At 35.5% G+C, this 19,343-nt stretch overlaps 2 protein-coding genes and 1 long non-coding RNA gene across 5 annotated transcripts in view; 1 reads left to right on the forward strand and 2 right to left on the reverse strand.

Moving 5' to 3' along the window:
• Positions 1–19,343, reverse strand: part of igfn1.3 (immunoglobulin like and fibronectin type III domain containing 1, tandem duplicate 3) — a 229,655-nt gene that overhangs the window by 123,646 nt on the left and 86,666 nt on the right. The gene's annotated exons all lie outside the window — the stretch shown is intronic.
• LOC137496012 (uncharacterized) overlaps positions 1–19,343 on the forward strand; it is a 96,325-nt gene that overhangs the window by 426 nt on the left and 76,556 nt on the right. The window lies entirely within an intron of this gene.
• igfn1.4 (immunoglobulin like and fibronectin type III domain containing 1, tandem duplicate 4) lies at positions 679–19,314 on the reverse strand. Its single transcript, XM_087257901.1, has 23 exons — positions 18,805–19,314; positions 14,272–14,347; positions 12,183–12,305; positions 11,731–11,870; positions 11,520–11,619; positions 11,346–11,387; positions 11,198–11,249; positions 10,925–11,114; positions 10,646–10,759; positions 10,391–10,559; positions 9,593–9,865; positions 9,098–9,487; positions 8,875–8,999; positions 8,653–8,794; positions 8,045–8,338; positions 7,661–7,960; positions 7,395–7,574; positions 7,149–7,277; positions 6,995–7,074; positions 6,710–6,902; positions 3,398–3,691; positions 2,993–3,313; positions 679–1,012 (listed from the first exon to the last, which is right to left on the reverse strand). Exons 2-23 carry the CDS (start codon positions 14,306–14,308, stop codon positions 1,008–1,010), a joined length of 3,693 nt encoding a protein of 1,230 aa, XP_087114027.1. The 5' UTR covers positions 14,309–14,347; positions 18,805–19,314; the 3' UTR covers positions 679–1,007.

The following is a 19,343-nucleotide window of genomic DNA, read 5'->3' on the forward strand; positions in this document are numbered from 1 at the left end:
GTTGGCATTTCTGTGAGGAGTTTGCATGTTCTCCCCTTGTTGGCGTGGGTTTCCTCCAGGTGCTCCGGTTTCCCCCTCAGTCCAAAGATATGCCCTATAAGTGATTTGAATAAACTAAATTGGCTAAAAATGTGTGTGAATGAGTGTGTATAAATGTTTTCCAGTACTGGGTTGTAGCTGGAAGGGCATCAAGTTGGCGGTTCATTCTGCTGTGGATGTATAAAGGGACTAAACTGAAGGAAAATGAAGTCTCTCCTATGAGTAATTTATTTAGCTCAGTGCAGCCTATATAAACCATTAGCATGTTGTATTTGTCTGTTCAGTTTTACAGTAATGTTATTAAATAGTGTATTTTAAAAATCTTAGACTACTAAAGTTATATTTTAGGTTCTGTTAACATGATATATCTGGGTTATGCACTACATATCTGCCTCTTGATCGTGGTTTCAGTCTCTAGGAAGTCAGGGATGCCTGCTGACATTAGAGCTGGTTATGCAAGGGACCATGCTGGGACTGGAACTATTCATGTTGCAATTTGAAACAATTCCATGTTCTCACAATATAAACCTAAATGTCACTGTACATCTGAGTGCTGCATGTCTTGTTGGAATTTTATCATTTTATTCAGAAGAATAAGGCCTGACCATGTGTGCGATTAAATGTCTGTGAAGCTCTTTCAACCATGTCCAAGAAGAACATCCAGTAGAGTTCAATTGGCTCATAACTTTATTGAAGATGCCATGAAAAGTCTGAAATAATAATGCTTAAAAGGATGCACATAATAATATGTTTATTTGTATATTGTAATTTTCACACACATTACAATTATTTGTCTTATTTTTTTTAAGTTCTACACATCACATAGTGTATAGTAGCACATTATCTATGTCCTCAGTTGCAACCCCCCACAGTTGTCTTCATTTATATTCATGCACTTACTGCCCTTACTTAAAATTTATGCATGAAATTAGTTGTGGCAGAAGCTGGCACATCCAACAGAGAGAAGATCAATCTGAAACGTAGAACAGAGGGGAAAAAATAATAACTAGTCTTTACAAACAAGATATGCTGATATATACTTGTTTTTGTGTTAAATTTGAACACCTAAATAGAACAAAATACGTTTGTCAAAAATATTAAAGCAATCTTATTTGCATTAAATGTTAAATATACATTCACCGGCCACATTAATAGGTACACCTGTCCAACTGCTTGTTAAAGCAAATTTCTAATCAGCCAATCACATGCTCATGCAAGCAACATGCACATACAAGCAACTCAATGCATTTAAGCATGTAGACATGATCAAGATGATCTGCTGCAGTTCAAACTGAGCATAAGAATGGGAAATAAAAGTGATTTAGGTGACTTTGAACATGGCATGGTTGTTGGTGCCAGACAGGCTAGTCTGAGTATTTCAGAAACTGCTGATCTTCTGAGATTTTCACGCACTGTCATCTCTAGGGTTTACAGAGAATGGCCCCGAAAAAGAGAAAATATCCAGTGAGTGGCAGTTCTTTGGGCACAACTGCTTTGTTGATGCCAGAGGTCAGAGGAGAATGGCCAAACTGGTTCGAACTGATAGAAAGGCAACAGTGACTCAAATAACCACTTGTTAAAACCGAGGTATGCAGAAGAGCATCTCTAAATGCACAACACGTCCAACCTTGAGGCGGATGGGCTACAGCAGCAGAAGACCACACCGGGTGCCATTTCTCAGCTAAGAACACAACTTTCACAACACAACTGCTAAGAACAGGAAACTGAGGCTGCAATTCACACAGGCTTACAAGAATTAGACAATAGAAGATTGGAAAAATGTTGCCTTGTGTGATGGGTTTCGATTTCTGCTGCGAAACTCGGATGGTATGGTCAGAATTTGGCATCAACAACATGAAAGCATGGATTCAACTGTCTTGTATCAACTGTTTATATTTTTTTGGCACACTTTGGCTCTATTAGTACCAACTGAGCATCGTGACACAGAACACCACAGCCTACCTAAGTATTGTTGCTGACCATGTCCATCCCTTTATGACCACAGTGTACCCATCTTCTAAAGGCTACTTCAAGCAGGATAAGGCACCATGTCATAAAGTGTGAATCCTCTCTAATTGGTTTCTTGAACATGACAATGAGTTCACTGTACTCAAATGGCCTCCACAGTTACCAGAGCTTAATCCAATAGAGCACCTTTGAGAGGTGGTGGAACGAAAGATTTGCGTCATGGATGTGCAGCTGACAAATCTGCAACAACTGTGATGCTGTCTTATAAATATGGGCCAAAATCTCTTAGCAATATTCCAGTCTCTTGTTGAATCTATGCCAGGGAGGATCTAAGGATTAAGGCAGTTCTGAAGGCAAAAGGGGGTCCAACCCGATACTAGTAAGGTGTACCTTATAAAGTGGCCAGTGAGTGTATATTATACTGTACAATGCATTGGCATGAGTTTCAGTTATTTACAACTTTAATTATCAGGACTGAAACATACACAAGTTTCAATGTACTCAAGCATAATTTTGTGTTGCTTCATTTAAAAAAAAAAAAGACACAGAAAGTCGCAGTGAATGCACACATACAGTACACAGCATTCTTAGCTTAATTAAAAGGTGCATACAGCAGACAGTAGTTTAATATATGTCTTCTTCAATTAGTTTTAGTTCTCTATTTTTAATTGCAGACTGCTGAGTGCTTCTGAACTCACCATAGAGATTTGTACAGAAAGCGCTCTAATGCATCAAGCGGTGCAGCTAATTTGTCTAAATCAATCTGTGACTGCATAAAAATGATTGACGGTCCATATTTGCCCTCCGGGTCACTTTTTGACAGGCTCTGGCACGGACTGTAGACCAATCTAGCCATTTGCATTACGTAATCATGTTCCAAATTATTAGCAACGTGACTCATTTACAAAGGACAAACCAGCATGCAAATCAGGTGACTGTGGTAAATGTTTTTCAAGCCTAGAAACGATCACCGCAGCTGTCATACCTTTCACTTTTAATGTCGAAGAACACTCTGCTCTGCCAAGTGAGTTGACCGCCACCACTTTGTACTCGCCACTGTCTTCAGGCCGGACTCTGAGGATGTACATTGAGCAGACGCCAAATGCATTTGTGATGTAGTAGTTGTTGTCGGAGTTGATGCAAATCCCATTATGGTACCATGCAATATATGGGCTGGGCAAACCACGTACAGCACAGGTCATGTAGCACTGGTATCCTTTTGGCGGAGAGTGGAGTTTTAGTGGAACCAGGATTGATGGTGGCTTTTCTAAATTTACCATGGTTGGCACAGTTGAGGGTGCTAGAACTAGTAGGCAGGAAGAAAAAAAGGGATGTAAATATTTCTTGTTGTGTAATACGGCAGCCTAATGGTAGCAATCTTGCGATTCACCTTTATTGCTGTTGACACCCCACGTTGGTGAATCCGAAGGATCAGAAAGTCCCATGTCATTTTTTGCATAGATTCTGAAGTGGTATTCTTGACCTGGTTGTACGGTGGTTGTGTAGGTTGTACAGAGAAGGTGGTCCGCTATTGTGCGCCAAATGCGGCTGTTGGAGTTTTGCTCTTCCACCATGTAGTGCAGTCTGTCATCTCTGTCATGGTCTGGAGATGGCAACCATCTGATAATGACTTTACCAAAAACCAGCTGTTCTAACTCCACTGGTCCTGGAGGCCTGGGTTCATCTATAAACACAAAAAGAAGAATGATTCTATAGTAGTCGTGTAACAGATCATGGTTGATCTGTGATCTGTACAGATCACAAACCAGAGTTCGGAATGCAGGTGACGCATGGAGGATAACTTGTACGTTAAACCAACATTTATAACAACTCAGGACTCGAAATTAACTTTTTTACTTGGTAGCAGCGGTGCTCCCAACTTCAAATATTTAGGAGCACCAAAAAAATTTTTAAGAGCACCAGAAAAAATTAGGAGCACCCACCAAAAATGAATGAGCACCGCTGCAAATTGTTTTTTAAGGGATTTATTGTATTTTAAAACAACATTAATAGGACTGACAAAAACTAGAAACAACTATCTAACTAATGCTGCAAAGACATTGATATTTGTGTGCAATAATTCCAAAATGAATGTCTAATAATTAGGCCACAGAATATTAATGATGATAAAAAATGACAATAATAGTAACAATGAATTCCATTTCTCATTATGATACTGCCTTGAATGTGCATGAATGTAGGTTATCTGCTATAAAAAGTCTGTTACTTTGTGAAAAATAATTGTAGTTTGCATCAAACAAAAATGAAGCATTGCAGTAAGAAATATTGATTTTGTACTGCTGTTTTTATATGCATGTCAATTTAATAAATAATATTTCTGCTACAAAACAAACAAAAGATTATAATAAATCATTAAATTCAATGATGAAAGCTGCAAAGCAGTCATCAGTAAATAAATAAAAAAATAATATACACCTCAAAAAAAGAATAGACAAAAGAAAGTAGCCTAAGTAAAGTCTCACTTCTATCACTCTTTAAAAGTTTTGGTTTCAGTTTGTGTCAATTTAAATGTTCAGTCTGAGATGATCTTCATTTTTCTGTGTTAGTGAAAAAGCAGGCGAGTCAGCCGACCCAATTTATGAGCAGGCAGAGCAGGATTCTTGCGCTAACCATCGGCGCAATACCGGTCTTTGTTATGAGCCGCAGTTTCAGTGTAAACTTAGTAAAGGCGAGCTTCTTTGGCGATGATATGTACAGTATTAGATTTGACTTTTAGCTGACATTTGTGCTGAACACGCAGGGAATGCAATGCATGGAGATTCGGGCACCTTCTCCAAGAAGCGCGTACTCGATTGATCTCAGCTATTCACCACGTGACGTGTCATGATCACTTTCATCTGCGCCTCAACTTTAGGTGGGCTTTGCAAACCTGTGTGCTTTAAGTTTTTACTCTTCAGCCGTTTGCATTTCCCGTAATCATAAAAGCTCCTTCCCTGTCATCTGACAGCGGAATACCTTGAGTGAATGACAGCTAATATGAACCAATATAGCGGCAGGGAAGAGCGATTCAGCATGTTTTTACAAAAAATCAAAACAGGTCGCACTACAACCATTGTCTGCAGTCGCACTAATGCGCCCAAATATATTATGAGGTCGCATAGATAAATTTTCGGGCGCATATGTGACCAAAATGGTCGCAATTTCGAGCCCTGCAATTGCAGAGAGATCGCCTCCCACGTCATTTAAATCCCATGTAGCATTTTGGCTTCCCTGTATGATATGATGATGCAACTAGTTGTGGTGGGACTTAAAGGCTTTTTTAGGTTTTTATTTAAAGGTGTTTTTCTGTCACTGTTTGTTTAGCCTGCATTAGTGCATTTAGTGTAAAGCTGCACAATTAAACATTAAAAGATCGTAATCTCAATTCAAACCCGCACACCATGAATGAGAAATGATTATGATTTGAATATGTTTATTAATCCTTCGCAGCGCTGCTTTTGATTGAGAGATTAAGAGTTCTTCCACTCTTTCAGTTCGTGACAAACAATTAAAAAAAAGAAGTACTGGGAGAACAGTTTATTGTTCAGATTTAAAAACTGATGTTTATGGTAAAGATTAAAATCCCTGTTTAATGGAACCTGACGCTGGTAAATGTTGCAGCAATTACATTGTGTAACCAATGGGTGGCAATAAACAACCATCAAAATGATGTCGCTGAATTGGTTTTTCAAAAATAATACAGCTATAATGAAACATGAGGATTTTTTTTGTGTGAATTGTTGAATCATTAATTGAAAAATAAATATGATGTAAGATTTCCATATTTAGCATTATCAGCAACAGTATATCAAAATAATTTTTCGTATTGAATATTTTCCTTTTTTTCAGCTTGTTCTTTCTTGATTTACATTTTTATTGAAATGACAGGCTCTAAATTCAGTTTGTTAAAACCAATGATTTTTGCAGAAATATTTTTTTTAAATGTAAAGCAAATTACATTTGTTCCCTCCCTTTTTTTTGCTGATCAAAAAAATTATCCGATCCATCACTCAAAATCCATAGTGTGATCCGAGCCATGAGATTTGTGATGTTACACCACTATTCTATAGTGATAGGCATATTTAAACAATAGTTGCTTTACTTTAGAATAACTCTAACGCTTCTCTGATGTATTTTATTGTTAGGGTTGTTGTAAATTAATTCTAGTCCATGTTAAATAAAAATTTGCAAGGTTTATCCAGAAGTTAATCAACATGAAATAAAAAAAATAATCCACTGAACAAAGTGTGTTTGTTTTGGTTAACTTCATCAAAGTCTGACCATTTGCTTACATGTTTGGAGTGGCAGTTCTTCTCTGTTGACGTCTATTGATAGCTTCAGCCACAATATTCTTTACCCCACTACTGTTAGTTTGTTACAAGGGAATGATGAGCAAACAGAAAGTACTTCCTACCAAAATTCCATTTGGAATTCCAGATCAGCATTCCACTGAAAAAAACAACAACTTCAAGTTCATGCACACCTTAAAGCATCAAAAATTACACACACGGTTGTAAATTAGAGTATGTCTTGCTGATGTACAAAGCATTGAAGTTTAGATCCTGTAATGACACTACTCACATTTTCAAGTATTTATTTTATTTTATTTTGTTGGTATGCTGTAAAAGGTGACTTGTTTATATATATATTCTTACTTTTATGAAAAATAGTGAAATCACATACAAGAGTGGCATGACCATACCTGTTACTCTGACTTCTATGTCAAAGCTGGCTTGCCCACTTGAGTTTTTAGCCACAATGGTATAGACACCAGAATCTGAATACTTTGAGGAGGGAACAATGAGCGTACAGGTGCCATCATCATGAATTATCTTGTTCCAGGGAGATACAGGTTCACCATTCTTAAGCCACTTAATGTCTGGCTGTGGAGCGGCCTGTGTGCGGGATATAAAAAAAATATCCTTTGAAGAAAATTGACTGGACCGAGGCAAGGGATATGTAAATTGTATAGATGTGGATTTCTTACCTCATAGTTAATTTTGATTCTGATAGAATTTCCTGATCTCACAACCATAAAATCTTCAGGATCTTTGAAATGGGGCTTCACTGGAAATAGTTTAAAATCAGAAAATGTGTTTGACCTCATTTCAGATATTATGTTTATTTCGCATTGTTCTTACTGTTGGGGTTTTTAGCGCAGACCATTTCAGAGGGAGTGCTGGGTTCCCCAGCTCCAGATGAATTAATGGCAATTACTCTGAACTCATACTCTGACCCTTCAGACACATCCTTCACTCCATACTTCAGTCCTGTAAGAATTTGAGATAGTGGTCATTGATTGATGCATCCTAGCAGTTGTTATTAGGACTCAACATTGTTTTACAGTCTAGAGTTAAAATGATATCCTTTCATTCAGTTTGGATTACCTTTGATAGGATCCTTAACTGAGTTTAGAGTCACCCACTGGTTTGTATCTTTCTTGCGTTTTTCTATCTGGTACCCCAATATTTTATTCCCTCCATCTTTCTCTGGTGGAGTCCATGATAGGTTAATACAGTTTTTGAAAGCACTGACCACCTTTGGCTGAGTTGGTGGACCAGGGAACACTACCAACAACATAAATAAAAATATTGCATGATATAAGTACCGCTCAGTATGAAAAATCCATCTTGTAAAAACTTAAAGAGATTACTTAAAGAGCCAGCCATGATTTTTTCAGTCTCCAGAGCCTCACTGATGCCCTCGGGATTCTCAGCATAGATGCGATAGATGTACCTCTTGCCAAGGGACACACTTCTATCTCTGAAGTTAAGATGGTTAGCTGAAATATCCCCAACCTTTTGCCAGGTATTCTGTCCAACCTGTAGCTGCTCAATTATATAGTTGGTCACTGCTGAGCCACCTTCATCCTTCGGAGGATTCCATTTCAGTTCAAGGACTGATGATGTGGTTTCATTCACTTCTACTGGGCCTTGAGGCGGACCTGGCTTGTCTGTTAAAGGCACAGATGCATGTCTTTTAAAACATTGTAGGCTGTTTATTTTTATAACAGTTAAATGGTATGTTTTATATTCACCTTGTACTGTAAGACTTGATAAAGCTTCAATAGAACCAAAAGGGTTCTTTAGCCTTATTTGGATTTGGCCAGTATCTGATCGCAGACAGTCTTTTATTTGAAGACGACTGTGGTTTGATTCCTTCACCACTTTCACTGAACCTCCATCAAGAAGCTCAGAGCCATTTTTAAACCATTTTATCTCCAGTGAAGGTTGTGGGGGAAATGACATCTTAAATGATGCACTCTGGCCTGCTTTCACTATTACAGGGTTGGAGAACTTTCCCAAAGCATCAAGGTCAAATTCTGGAAGATCTAGCAAAAACACATGCAGTGAAAACAGCAGTAAAGGTTATTGTAACACCAAACAGGCAGTATTTTCTTTATGTTTAGACCACAGGTGTCAAACTCAGTTCCAAAAGGGCCGCAGCTCTGCACAGTTTAGTTCCAACAATAATTAAACACATCTGATAAAACTAATTGAGTCCTTCAGGCTTGTTTGAAACCTACAGGTAAGTGTGTTGGAGCAGGGTTGGAACTAAACTGTGCAGGGCTTCGGCCCTCCAGGAATTGAGTTTGACAGCCCTGGTTTAGACAAATAAAAGAAAAAGAAAATTGTATGTAATTACCTCCAACTCTGACCATCGCCTCTGTCTTGCAACCATTTACCTCAAAATGATATAGACCTGCATCAGAATCTTTGCAATTCTGGACAACGAGCTTATGTGTGCAACCATCCTTCGAGATCACCACTCCATCTTTGGAAGTCAACTGAATAGGAAAAAAGATAAATGAATGTCAAACTCAGGCTTAACAGTTAGTAATATTGTTGTAATAATACATAAACATACCTTGTTTCCATCTTTATACCACACTCCATTAATTTTGTCAGTACTAAGTTTGCACACCAACTCTGCTGGTTTGCCACGGAGGGCATTTTTGTCTGTTAACCCACTTGCAAAGTGCAATTTATCATCTGAAATGGATGTATTTGAATGCTCTAAATTAACTTGACGTGTTATTATATATTTAAAAAATAAATGTGCATTTAAGAAAATATACTGTATATAGTACCTGCACCATCTCCACCAGATCCAACCACAGCTGATTGGCTACTCAATCCATCTCCTCCGAAACCCATTCCAGAACTCTTTCCATTTTTACCACTTACAACTGTAATGTCTTCTCCTTGTCCATACTTTGCTGACGCATCTCTATTGTCTCCCAAGCCAAGTCCTCTACACCCATCCGCTCCATCACCACGGCTATCTGTTAAATCACCATGACCATGCTTTCCATCATGGCCATCCGCTCCGTCACCTCTGCCATCTGCACCCTTGCCTCTTCTGGCTGCTTCGTCTTTTTCTCTCTGCAGTCTGGCCTGTTCATCTGCCAGACATCTTGCAAAATCATCTGCTCCATCCCCTGCACCATCTCGACCTTTCCCCCTGGCATTAGGATTCTCTGTTGTTGCATAAAGCATAACAAACAATAACTGAATACCATCTTATACAGAGGTATCTTGAAAGAAGGTGTTAGTTTATTGCTTGCTTCTCCTTGCCGACTTACCGTTAACAGCAAGAGAAGCCCTGGATGATTTAATCCCAGCAATAGCTGTGTACACACCATTGTCTTCTTTTTTGCAGTTCTTTACTACTAGTCTGTGGGTGAGCTTGTCCTCAGAGACTGTGATATTGTACTTGTCTCCATGCTCAACGGAGATGTCATTGACACACCAGGTGATTTGTGATACAGGGCCAGAAAAAACACCCTCAAACACTGCATCCTGTCCCTCAACCACTTTAACATCTTTCAGCTTGCCGTCAAATTCCACATCGGGAACTGTGAAGAAATTAATAGTCGAAACAAACATGAATACACTTTAAAGGTTGTACATATGTTAATTGAAAAGCTCAGGGTATCTGTGAAGTCTTAATGTCTTAAATTTCAAAAACCAAATTTTAGGCCTTACATAGTCTTAAATTCACGGAAATATTGTGCTGTAGGTCCTAAATAATTTTAAACAGGTCTTAATTTTATTATGTTCATTTAAAGCTTTACCCAATACCCATCCAATCACTAACAATAAATTTATAATGTGTTAAGAAGAGCTTATTTATTAACTCTATTGACTTCTTAATGTGTTTTAATTATCTTCCTTACAATACCATTTGTTTTTAATGTTTTTTTTTAAATGTTTTATTGAAAAATGTTTAGTGTTTAGCCTTGTGCAAGTATAAAATTGCATTCATTACGGTCTTAAAATGGTCTTAAAAAGGTCTTAAAGTCTTAAATTTGACTTGATAAATTTATGTAGAATCCCTGATGCCAAAACATGCTCAAGTAATCTAAAAATGAAATGCTTACCTTCTAATTTTGTTGTGATGATGTTGACATCATCTACATCAACTTGATATAGTCCACCATCATTTAAGCCAAGATTGTTGACGCTAAACAAATACTTGTCGCCAGTTTTCTTCATATTGTGTTTACAAGTATCATCGGAGCCATCGCCATAATCAAGTATTTCACCATTCTGAAAAAGTTTTGGATGTGTTTTTTTTTTTTTTTGTGCTACATCATGACATTGTTCACTATCAGTGTAAAAACGTATAAACTTACTTTGTACATGTAAATTTTACTGTTTGGGTCCTTAATCCTCATATCAAACTCAAATTCAGCTCTGCCACTTGTCTTTACTTCAATCGGCTTCATGTTGTCAACGTTTTCAACCACCTGTAAGATATAAAATGAAAATAATTTAGGAAAATTCAGTATTTTAATGTTATTCTATTAGAATAAAAATAAACACTGAATATCACTAAAGCAATATGACTAGATAAAAAACTAGATAGTCCAATGGGAGACAGTGAGATCAAATTACTAAATCTTTGAAAGTACCTTTGCTTGTTCATCCTCCTTCTCCTTTTTCTTTAGGTTAAGCTGTTTCAGCATCCACCGATAGTCAGTGATTCCAAATTCATGACAGATTCGCTCATAATCAGATTTTTTGGCATTTAGCATCACATCCCAGAACTTTGGATCAATCTCTCCCTCTTTCTTGGGTTCTTCTTTTCTCTTCTTGACAATTCTAAATGAAGAGATTTCCAAGATAAGCGAAAAAGTAACATTTATTTGTAGGAGACACTTGACTCTTTGAAGGAAAACAATTACTTGGTCTTTTTAAGCATTTTTCTGAAGTCCTCAGGATCATTGGCTTCACCATCTTCAAAAAAGGAAATATTGTACAATATCAATACAGCGTAAATATATAAAGCACTCCTCTTTGCATTTTATTTCAGGATGATTACAGTATATTCACCTTTATTTGAGGATGCATCAGTTTGCTTTTTCTTGAATCCAACTGAAAGATGGAAGAAATAATGACCATTTACATGACAGATCTAATTGCCTTTTTCTTCAAATTGAATAAATATGTTGGAAAGAGTTAAATGTCCTTGAATATTGCACTTTGCCAAATGAATATGTTGCCTACCTGAGAATACGCTCAGCGTAGCGGTGCACACTGCTTGTCCAAATGTATTTGTAGCGAAGCATTTGTACGTATCTGCCTGATTTACTTGCACATTTGGCATCTGTTGTTTTCAAAACAACAAATTAAACAAGAATTTATTGGTATCTACCACCACAACGTATTTCAATGAATGATCTTGTAATTTCAGATCTAAATTATTAATATATTTTACTTCTAAAACATGTTCCCTGTTCCTTTCGTCATAACGTGGCTTATATTGTTCTGGATCAGTAGTGTCACCCTTGTTGCGAGTCCATGTTACAGTCGGTGCTGGATCTCCATTCACAACCGCTTTGAAAAGGGCCACTTTGCCTTGAGTTGAAAAAAAGCAATCCATTCATCATGTCGTTTTACATTTATGAAGGATATACTACCTGAAGCTACTGCTTTTTCATTCTAGCTAAATGAATAATCAGCTATCACATGCATGTTTAATCAAATTCACAGAGTAGGCTGTTGGACTATTTATCAATTGTATTTTTAATGCCTTAAAACTGAGCAACTCTTTAAACACTGTAAAATGTATTCTTTGGGTGGGGGTGATGCTTTGTAACTTGCAACACTTAATCCACAATTAATAACAGCTATTATTGTGATCATTATGACTGTTGCTATTATTGATACCTTCTTGTACTGTCAAGGCAATTGGTTTCCTGGTGAAATCAGGTGTAGATTTTCCACGTGGCAGTTCCTTGACATACTGGGTGATCATGACACCAGGCACTCTGGATCTCTTCTTGATCTCCACTGAAAGATATGAAAGATATGTGCATTAATAATCCATTTATTAAATGCTAAATGGTTTGCATTAGTGATTTAAGACACCAGCATAGAAAAATGGCAGTTGTGTTTTGATGATTGATGATTATTTGTTTAACCACATGAGGGCAATGTTCCCTTGAAGTCTGAACCAAAGCTAATGAGGGGCTATCGAAATGAAGTATAAGCTAACACTACCTAAATGTTTTAGGCCTGAAGGTGCATTTATAATATATGTGTTAAAAAAAAAAAAAAAGGATGGTAATTTGTTACAGATGATTTGGTTTTAGTGCCAGAAGCTTTCAAATGCTGTATAGGCCTATCTAAATTCTTTTGTCCAAAATATAAGAATGCATAAGACAGATGACATCACAATTATTAGCCTTCTTGTATCCCCCCCCCCCCCATTTTAATTTAATGGAAACCGTTTTTTTTTAAAACACATCTCTAAACATAGTTTTGTTTTCTAATTTCTAATAACTGAATTATTTTATCTTTGCCATGATGACAGTACAATTACATATTTTGACTGAAAACTGATCATCCTATGATCTTTAGTATTATAGAAAAAGTGGGCCTTTTAAAGACTAAAGACTTTGATATTATTTTCTGCTGGATGCCTGGTCATATGGGATTCATTGGAAATGAATGTGCAGATAAAGCAGCGGAGGCCAGCTGGATATAACAGAATGTAAAATTCCTGTACCTGATATTAAACCTGTTTGAAATCTGTATTATAATGAGAAATGGCAAATGGAATGGGATGAATGCAGGAATAACAAATTGTATGAAGTGAATCCAGTTAAATAAAAGAAATATTTACCGTTTTGAAAATAGACATGATCAGGTTGTACATACGAGATGCAGAATCAGACACTCAAGACTTACACACGCATATTTATTGAATTGGGAAGACTTGTGTGTGACTGAATATTTTGACGATAAAACATTTTAATAGAATGTGTGTATTTTTAAATGATGTTAGAGAACGTTTTTATTTGGGAAATGTTTTAAGCGAAATGTTTGAAAAGGTGCCTTCTGGAGCACTTTTAAAATATTTATCTTTACTCAAACTGAATGATTGTAAACAACTGATTTTAGTGTTGTGCTGTTGTGCTTACTGCATTGTTTTTTACAATGTATGTTTGTTAAACTGATTTGATTTTATGATTATATATTGTATATTTATTAATATATATATTTTTTTACCATGAATATAGCCAATGCTGCTGATATGGCAATAAAACCTAAATAAATAAACATATTTTTGAAGATACTAATATTCCAACATAATCTCATGGGAATTCGTAACTTTTTGATTTAGTGGCTAATTCGTATAAATTCGTACAATCTAATTCGTACAATTTAGTATGATTTGCTTATCCCCCAATGACGGTTGGGTTTAGGGGTGGGGTTGAGTGCCACGCCTCCTTTTTAAAATCTTACATTTTCGTACGACTGAACTCGTACAATTTTGTATGAATTAGCCACTAAACTGACAAACCGTAAAATACTTGTTTTCTCGTGAGATCAGGCTGAATATATTAAGCTTACAGTGAATTTAATTTTCAGTTTAAAAGATTAACTAGTTTAATTCAGCAAATCATTGTGTAACAATGGTTTGTTTTGTAGACAATCGAAAAAAAAAAAGTTGGTTAAGGTGGCAAAAAATATTGACCTTAAAATGGTTAAAAAAAATTAATTAAAACTGCTTTTATTGTACTTTAAATCAAACAAATCAGACATTCTCCAGAAGAAAAAATATTATAGGAAAAGCTGTGAAAAAATTCCTTGCTCTGTAAAACCGTTTGGGAATTATTTCAAAAAGAAAAAATATCACAAGAGGGCTAATAATTTACACTTCAGCTTCATATGCATGTATTTAGTACTGTTATTTAGTCTTTACATGAAAATCAATGCAATTATGTTGTCGTTTCATTCTAATTTAACTTACCCTGACCAACAGGAATCTCTTCTGCAGGTTGTGGCATCTTCAGAATATATTCCAGTTGTCACTTTAGGACTTTAAGCTGTATATGAATAACACATAAAGGTTTAGAAATGCAGTCTGGGAACCCATTGGCCTTAGAATACTGTTATAAATAATCTGTATTTATGAAACTTGCAAATGACCTCATTCACACACTCACTGGAAGTTAGTGTTTTGAAAGTAAAAGCAATTATATAAAAGGCTAACATTATGAGATGAAAGTTGTAATATTAAGAGAATAAAGTTGTTAGGAAAGTAACATCAAAGCAATGTGGTTGAGGACACAAAGTGGAGTATAAATGTGTTTGTTCTGAATAAATTAAATTCTTTGCTTAACTACTGAAGTGTTCAGATAGTAATTATTACTGTGCTGGATGCACCAAATGACTGCGTTGTTTGATAAATCTCACACTGAAGAATGATATATTCTGAAATAATTAAACAATTGTTTTAAATACAAAAATACATAAAAAATGTGTACAGAAAAATTATTTAAAAACGAGTAGTAGTGAAACTTAAATCCATAGTTTTATTTTTCCTAATAATATATACCCTACCTGACAAAAGTCTTGAAGTCTATCCAAGATTTAAGAACAACCAATAATAATAACTTGACTTTTAGTTGATCATTCGCTATCAGAAGTGGCTTATATAAAAGGCAAAGGATTACGCTTTACCAAATTGAAATATGATCATGGCTTGATTTTTAATTACTTAATTAGGACAGTAATGTCAAACTTTGAGTCTTGTCACTAACAGAAGTAATGTACAGTATAGAATATAACGTCATAGTGCAGTGGAAAAGGTATTAATATTGTGTTTGACTCCCATGAGCTTGGAGGACTCCATCCATACATCTCTGCAATAACTCAAATTACTTATTAATAAAGTTATCTAGAATGGCAAAGAAAGAGTTCTTGCAGGACTCCCAGAGTTCATCAAGATTCATTGGATTCTTCTTCAATGCCTCCTGCTTCATCTTACATTCTCTATAATGGCTTGTCTGGTGACTGGGCTGGCCAATCCTGGAGCATCTTGACCTTCTTTGCTTTTAGGAACTTTGTGGAGGCTGAAGTATGAGAGGGAGTGCTATCCTGCTGAAGAATGTGCCCTCTTCTTGTAATCCCAAACCATTTTCCTTCAACAAACTTGACTGATTTCTGTGTGAATCTTGGGTCCATGCGGGTTCCAATAGGTCTTCTGCAGCATTTGTGATTATTGTGATGCAGTTCAACAGATAATTCATCTGAAACAATCGACCTTCTGCCACTTTTCCAAATGATCAACTAGAAGTCAAGTTATTATTTGTTGCTCTTACAACTGGCATCGATGACAAGAATTTTGTCAGGTATATATTAGACCATTTCATGATGAATTTTCATAGAATATATATCAGTATTAAATAAGTATACATAAGTACCAAATTTTAGGATAGGGGTTCCTCAAACAATGGTGATTTTTACCTGCCCCTGGTCTACTTTAAGATGTACAGTATATCTTTTGTATCCCAAATCTAGGATATTCTTAATAATAGCTTAGGTTATTATGTAGAGTATTCTTAAATGCTTCGGCTTCCCCCACTGTCCAAAGACAATTGGTATAACCTAAATTGGCCATAGTGTACGTGTTTGATTGAGTGTGTATGGATGTTTCCCAGAACTGGGTTGCAGCTGGAAGGGCATCCCCTGTGTAAAACAGGCTGGATAAGTTGGCTGAAGGAAAATGAATAAATGAATGTTAAAAAAAGTAAGATCAGTTTGTAGATCTCTGTTGGTGAATGTTATTCAAAGTAATGTGAATGTTCCTCTAAAGGTATTTCTATATTTCCTGCTCTTCAATAAGGATAGATTAAGTAATTAAAGCAAGTATCACTAAAGTGGTCCCATGCTCCCTCTTACTTCTAATGGTCCTTAAGACGATTCATTAGGCCATGACCTTTCAAAAGTTAACCAGTAAAGATATATTAAGAATTTGGTTTCATACATATCGCACATGGCGTAATACTAGACTGGCAGTAAAACACTTATTGGCATTCCAAGATTCACTGGATCCTCAGCAATGCTTTTATGAGGCCAAAGGGGAAAGAAACAGTTATCCAGCATTTGACAGATCACACGAGAACAAAACGAAATTATGTGTGCCTCAAAATGGCCTAGCACACACAAAAAGAAATCTTCAGACGTTTAGTAACAGTGTTTTGCTGAGGGAAAAGAAGCAGATTTTAAATGACTTTCTTTAGCGGCTGAAGCAAAGGCCCTCCACCATAAGGCTGGGATGATGAGGATCTGGGGTCCTAACCTCCGTTCAGATTGCTCATTTTTCCTGACTATTTGTCAATTGATCTTGAGAGTTCTGGCGTCAAGCTGTACAGTCTATATCTAAAATCTTCTTATATCTTTCTGTCTGACGGAAATTTTGTCTCTCTGTTGCAGATGAAAAAGTAAAACCAAATAAAACAGATAAAAGATCCACAGAAGCAAATAAATCTATATCTGTCCTTCTGTCTGTCTTTCATCCATCCATCCATCCATCCTTTAATGACCAAGTATAGTGTTGGGCTAATTAATGATTTTTTATCAAATTACAATAAAATATAAGTTGATAACAATGATAAGCTCTGGACTTTTTGTTTACTCTATATTTATCTAAGAGACAATCACACAGCAGAAATGTGCAACAATGGGATTTAGAAATGTGTTGACATTAGGGATGCCACTGAAAATAGGTTATGCTGTTTAATATAGCCTCTAATTTGTGGCTTCTGTCATTGTTGGGATACTCTTAAATCTGGAAGCATCAACAACTGATATCGAAATGTATATCGTTATTGTTTAATATGGAAAAAAAATTAATTGAGATTGCATTTTTTTACCACATTGCCCAGCTCTATGACCAAGTGTTTCACTGAATAAAATATGATTAAGCAAATTAATTAATCTAAATTTAGAAATGGAATTATAGCCCCTTTGAATATTGTTACATTTTATGTCATAGTACAATAATATAACATGTATAACAAGATATATTATTTTTTATATTAAATTGTTTTAAAAAATATAATATTCAAACAATTTGTGTATCTGCAATTGTCACATTGCATAATTTTATTATTTATTAAAATTAAAATATATTATTAAATATTATATATATATATATATATATATATATATATATATATATATATATATATATATATATTTGTAATTTTTTTTTTATACAATGATGGTTATGCTATTTTACATTTGGTTGTTCAGTTTCTGTACTTGAATACTGTTATACTCCCCCAGAAAACCATAAAGCACTGTTTGTTTATTTATTTTTGCTTGTAATTTATTATAATTTATGCCGATTTACTGCAAGAAGAATATGACTTGACCATCCTAGTCTACCTAAAAGCTATTCAACCTATTCGAGCTATTCAAATCATTGTGAAATTATATTCATATTGCAATATATATCGAAGTAAAACAAAATATCGCAATATCAGGTTTCTCCAATACGGTACAGCTCTAGTATTATCCTAATTTTTCTTCTCAACTAAATGCCAAACGCTTTTTTTCAAGAAATTTGGATATTTTTTTAAAACAAGGCTTTCATTTATTTATTTATTTTTTTAAACGATTTGTAAATTTGATAGAATTGAAAACATTTCCACACTACATTACACTACATTCAGGGTATCCGCGGGGTCTTAAAAAGTCTTAAAATGTCTTAAATTTCAAAAACTAAATTTCAAAATCTAAATCGTAGGCTTTAAAAAGTCTTAAGTTCACTGAAATATTGTGTTGTAGGTCTTAAATCATTTTAAACAGGTCTTAGTTTTCCTATCTCCATTTAAAGATACCTGATCGGGCCAACACCCATCCAATCACTTAATCTTAATAAAAGTTTTACAGTAGCAAAAGTTTGTTTATGAACTCTATTTACCAACTCTATTTATATTTCTATTTATAAACACATGGTTTAATTATCTCCCTCAAAATAACTACTGTTTTTAATGTTTTTTTGTAATGATTAACTGGGCCATAAGAAAAAAACCTTAGCGTTTAGCTTTGTGGAAGTCTGAAATTTCATTAATAATGGTTTTAAAAAACGTTGTAGTCTTAAATTTGACTTGATGAAACCTGTAGAAACCCTGACATTACAATTAGAAACACATTTTCTTTCCAAGTAACATTCTAATTCTAAAGATGAAGCAGATGGGAGTGATTCTCATAGCAGTGATCAACCTTAAACAACCACTCAGATGTTTGTCTATCCTAGATTTTGCGATGTAACAAATCACTAAATGGTTTTTCCTTCTTTCTTAAGGTGCAAGTCAATTCCCATTTCAGTATTGAGATTATGCACAAGTTTTTTGAGATGAATGATAACGATTTTTAATGCAACATCTCTTTTCATTGTTTATTCATAATTCAAGGACTGATGAACTGCATAACTAAGAGTGACCTGTTAGAAATATTGAGGTGCTGCATGTCAAAGAAAATGAAATCTCACCTTAAATATTCTCGCTGCTCCTTCAGCTTGTTCGTCAGCGGCACTTGTTCATTTCAGAACATTGGTGGACCGAATGGAAACCGTCCATGCAGTTGAATCAATCAGCTGTCACATTAAAGCTTTTATTTGAGAAGCTGAGGTGGGGGATGTCCAGCCCGGCCCATGGAGCAGATATTCATATATCGTTTTGGATTCCTGACTGGATGTGAAACTAACTTTTATTGTTTTGGGTGACGCCACTCATCGCAAAAGAGTGGTTTACCATATTATTTCAGCTTTTAAATTTAAGCTTTTTAATCATTTGGATGTAGAAATTCTTTGCCAACCAGATACAATCTAGTAGTGCTATTGCATAAACAAAATAATGACATACTGCATCCCAGTTGCGGCGTATTTTGGATAATTTTTATTATAGAACTTCATTTTTATTTAAAGTACAAGAGTGTTTAGCTTTTAAGTCACTCTCATCCTAAATGTAGACACTGACCTAGGCCTTGCCATTTCCACTAGGATGACGAACTCTGCACATGTAATATGAC

The sequence above is a fragment of the Danio rerio genome, chromosome 6 (assembly GCF_052040795.2).
Source record: "Danio rerio strain M-AB ecotype USA chromosome 6, GRCz13ab, whole genome shotgun sequence".
In the NCBI taxonomy this organism is placed as follows: domain Eukaryota; kingdom Metazoa; phylum Chordata; class Actinopteri; order Cypriniformes; family Danionidae; genus Danio; species Danio rerio.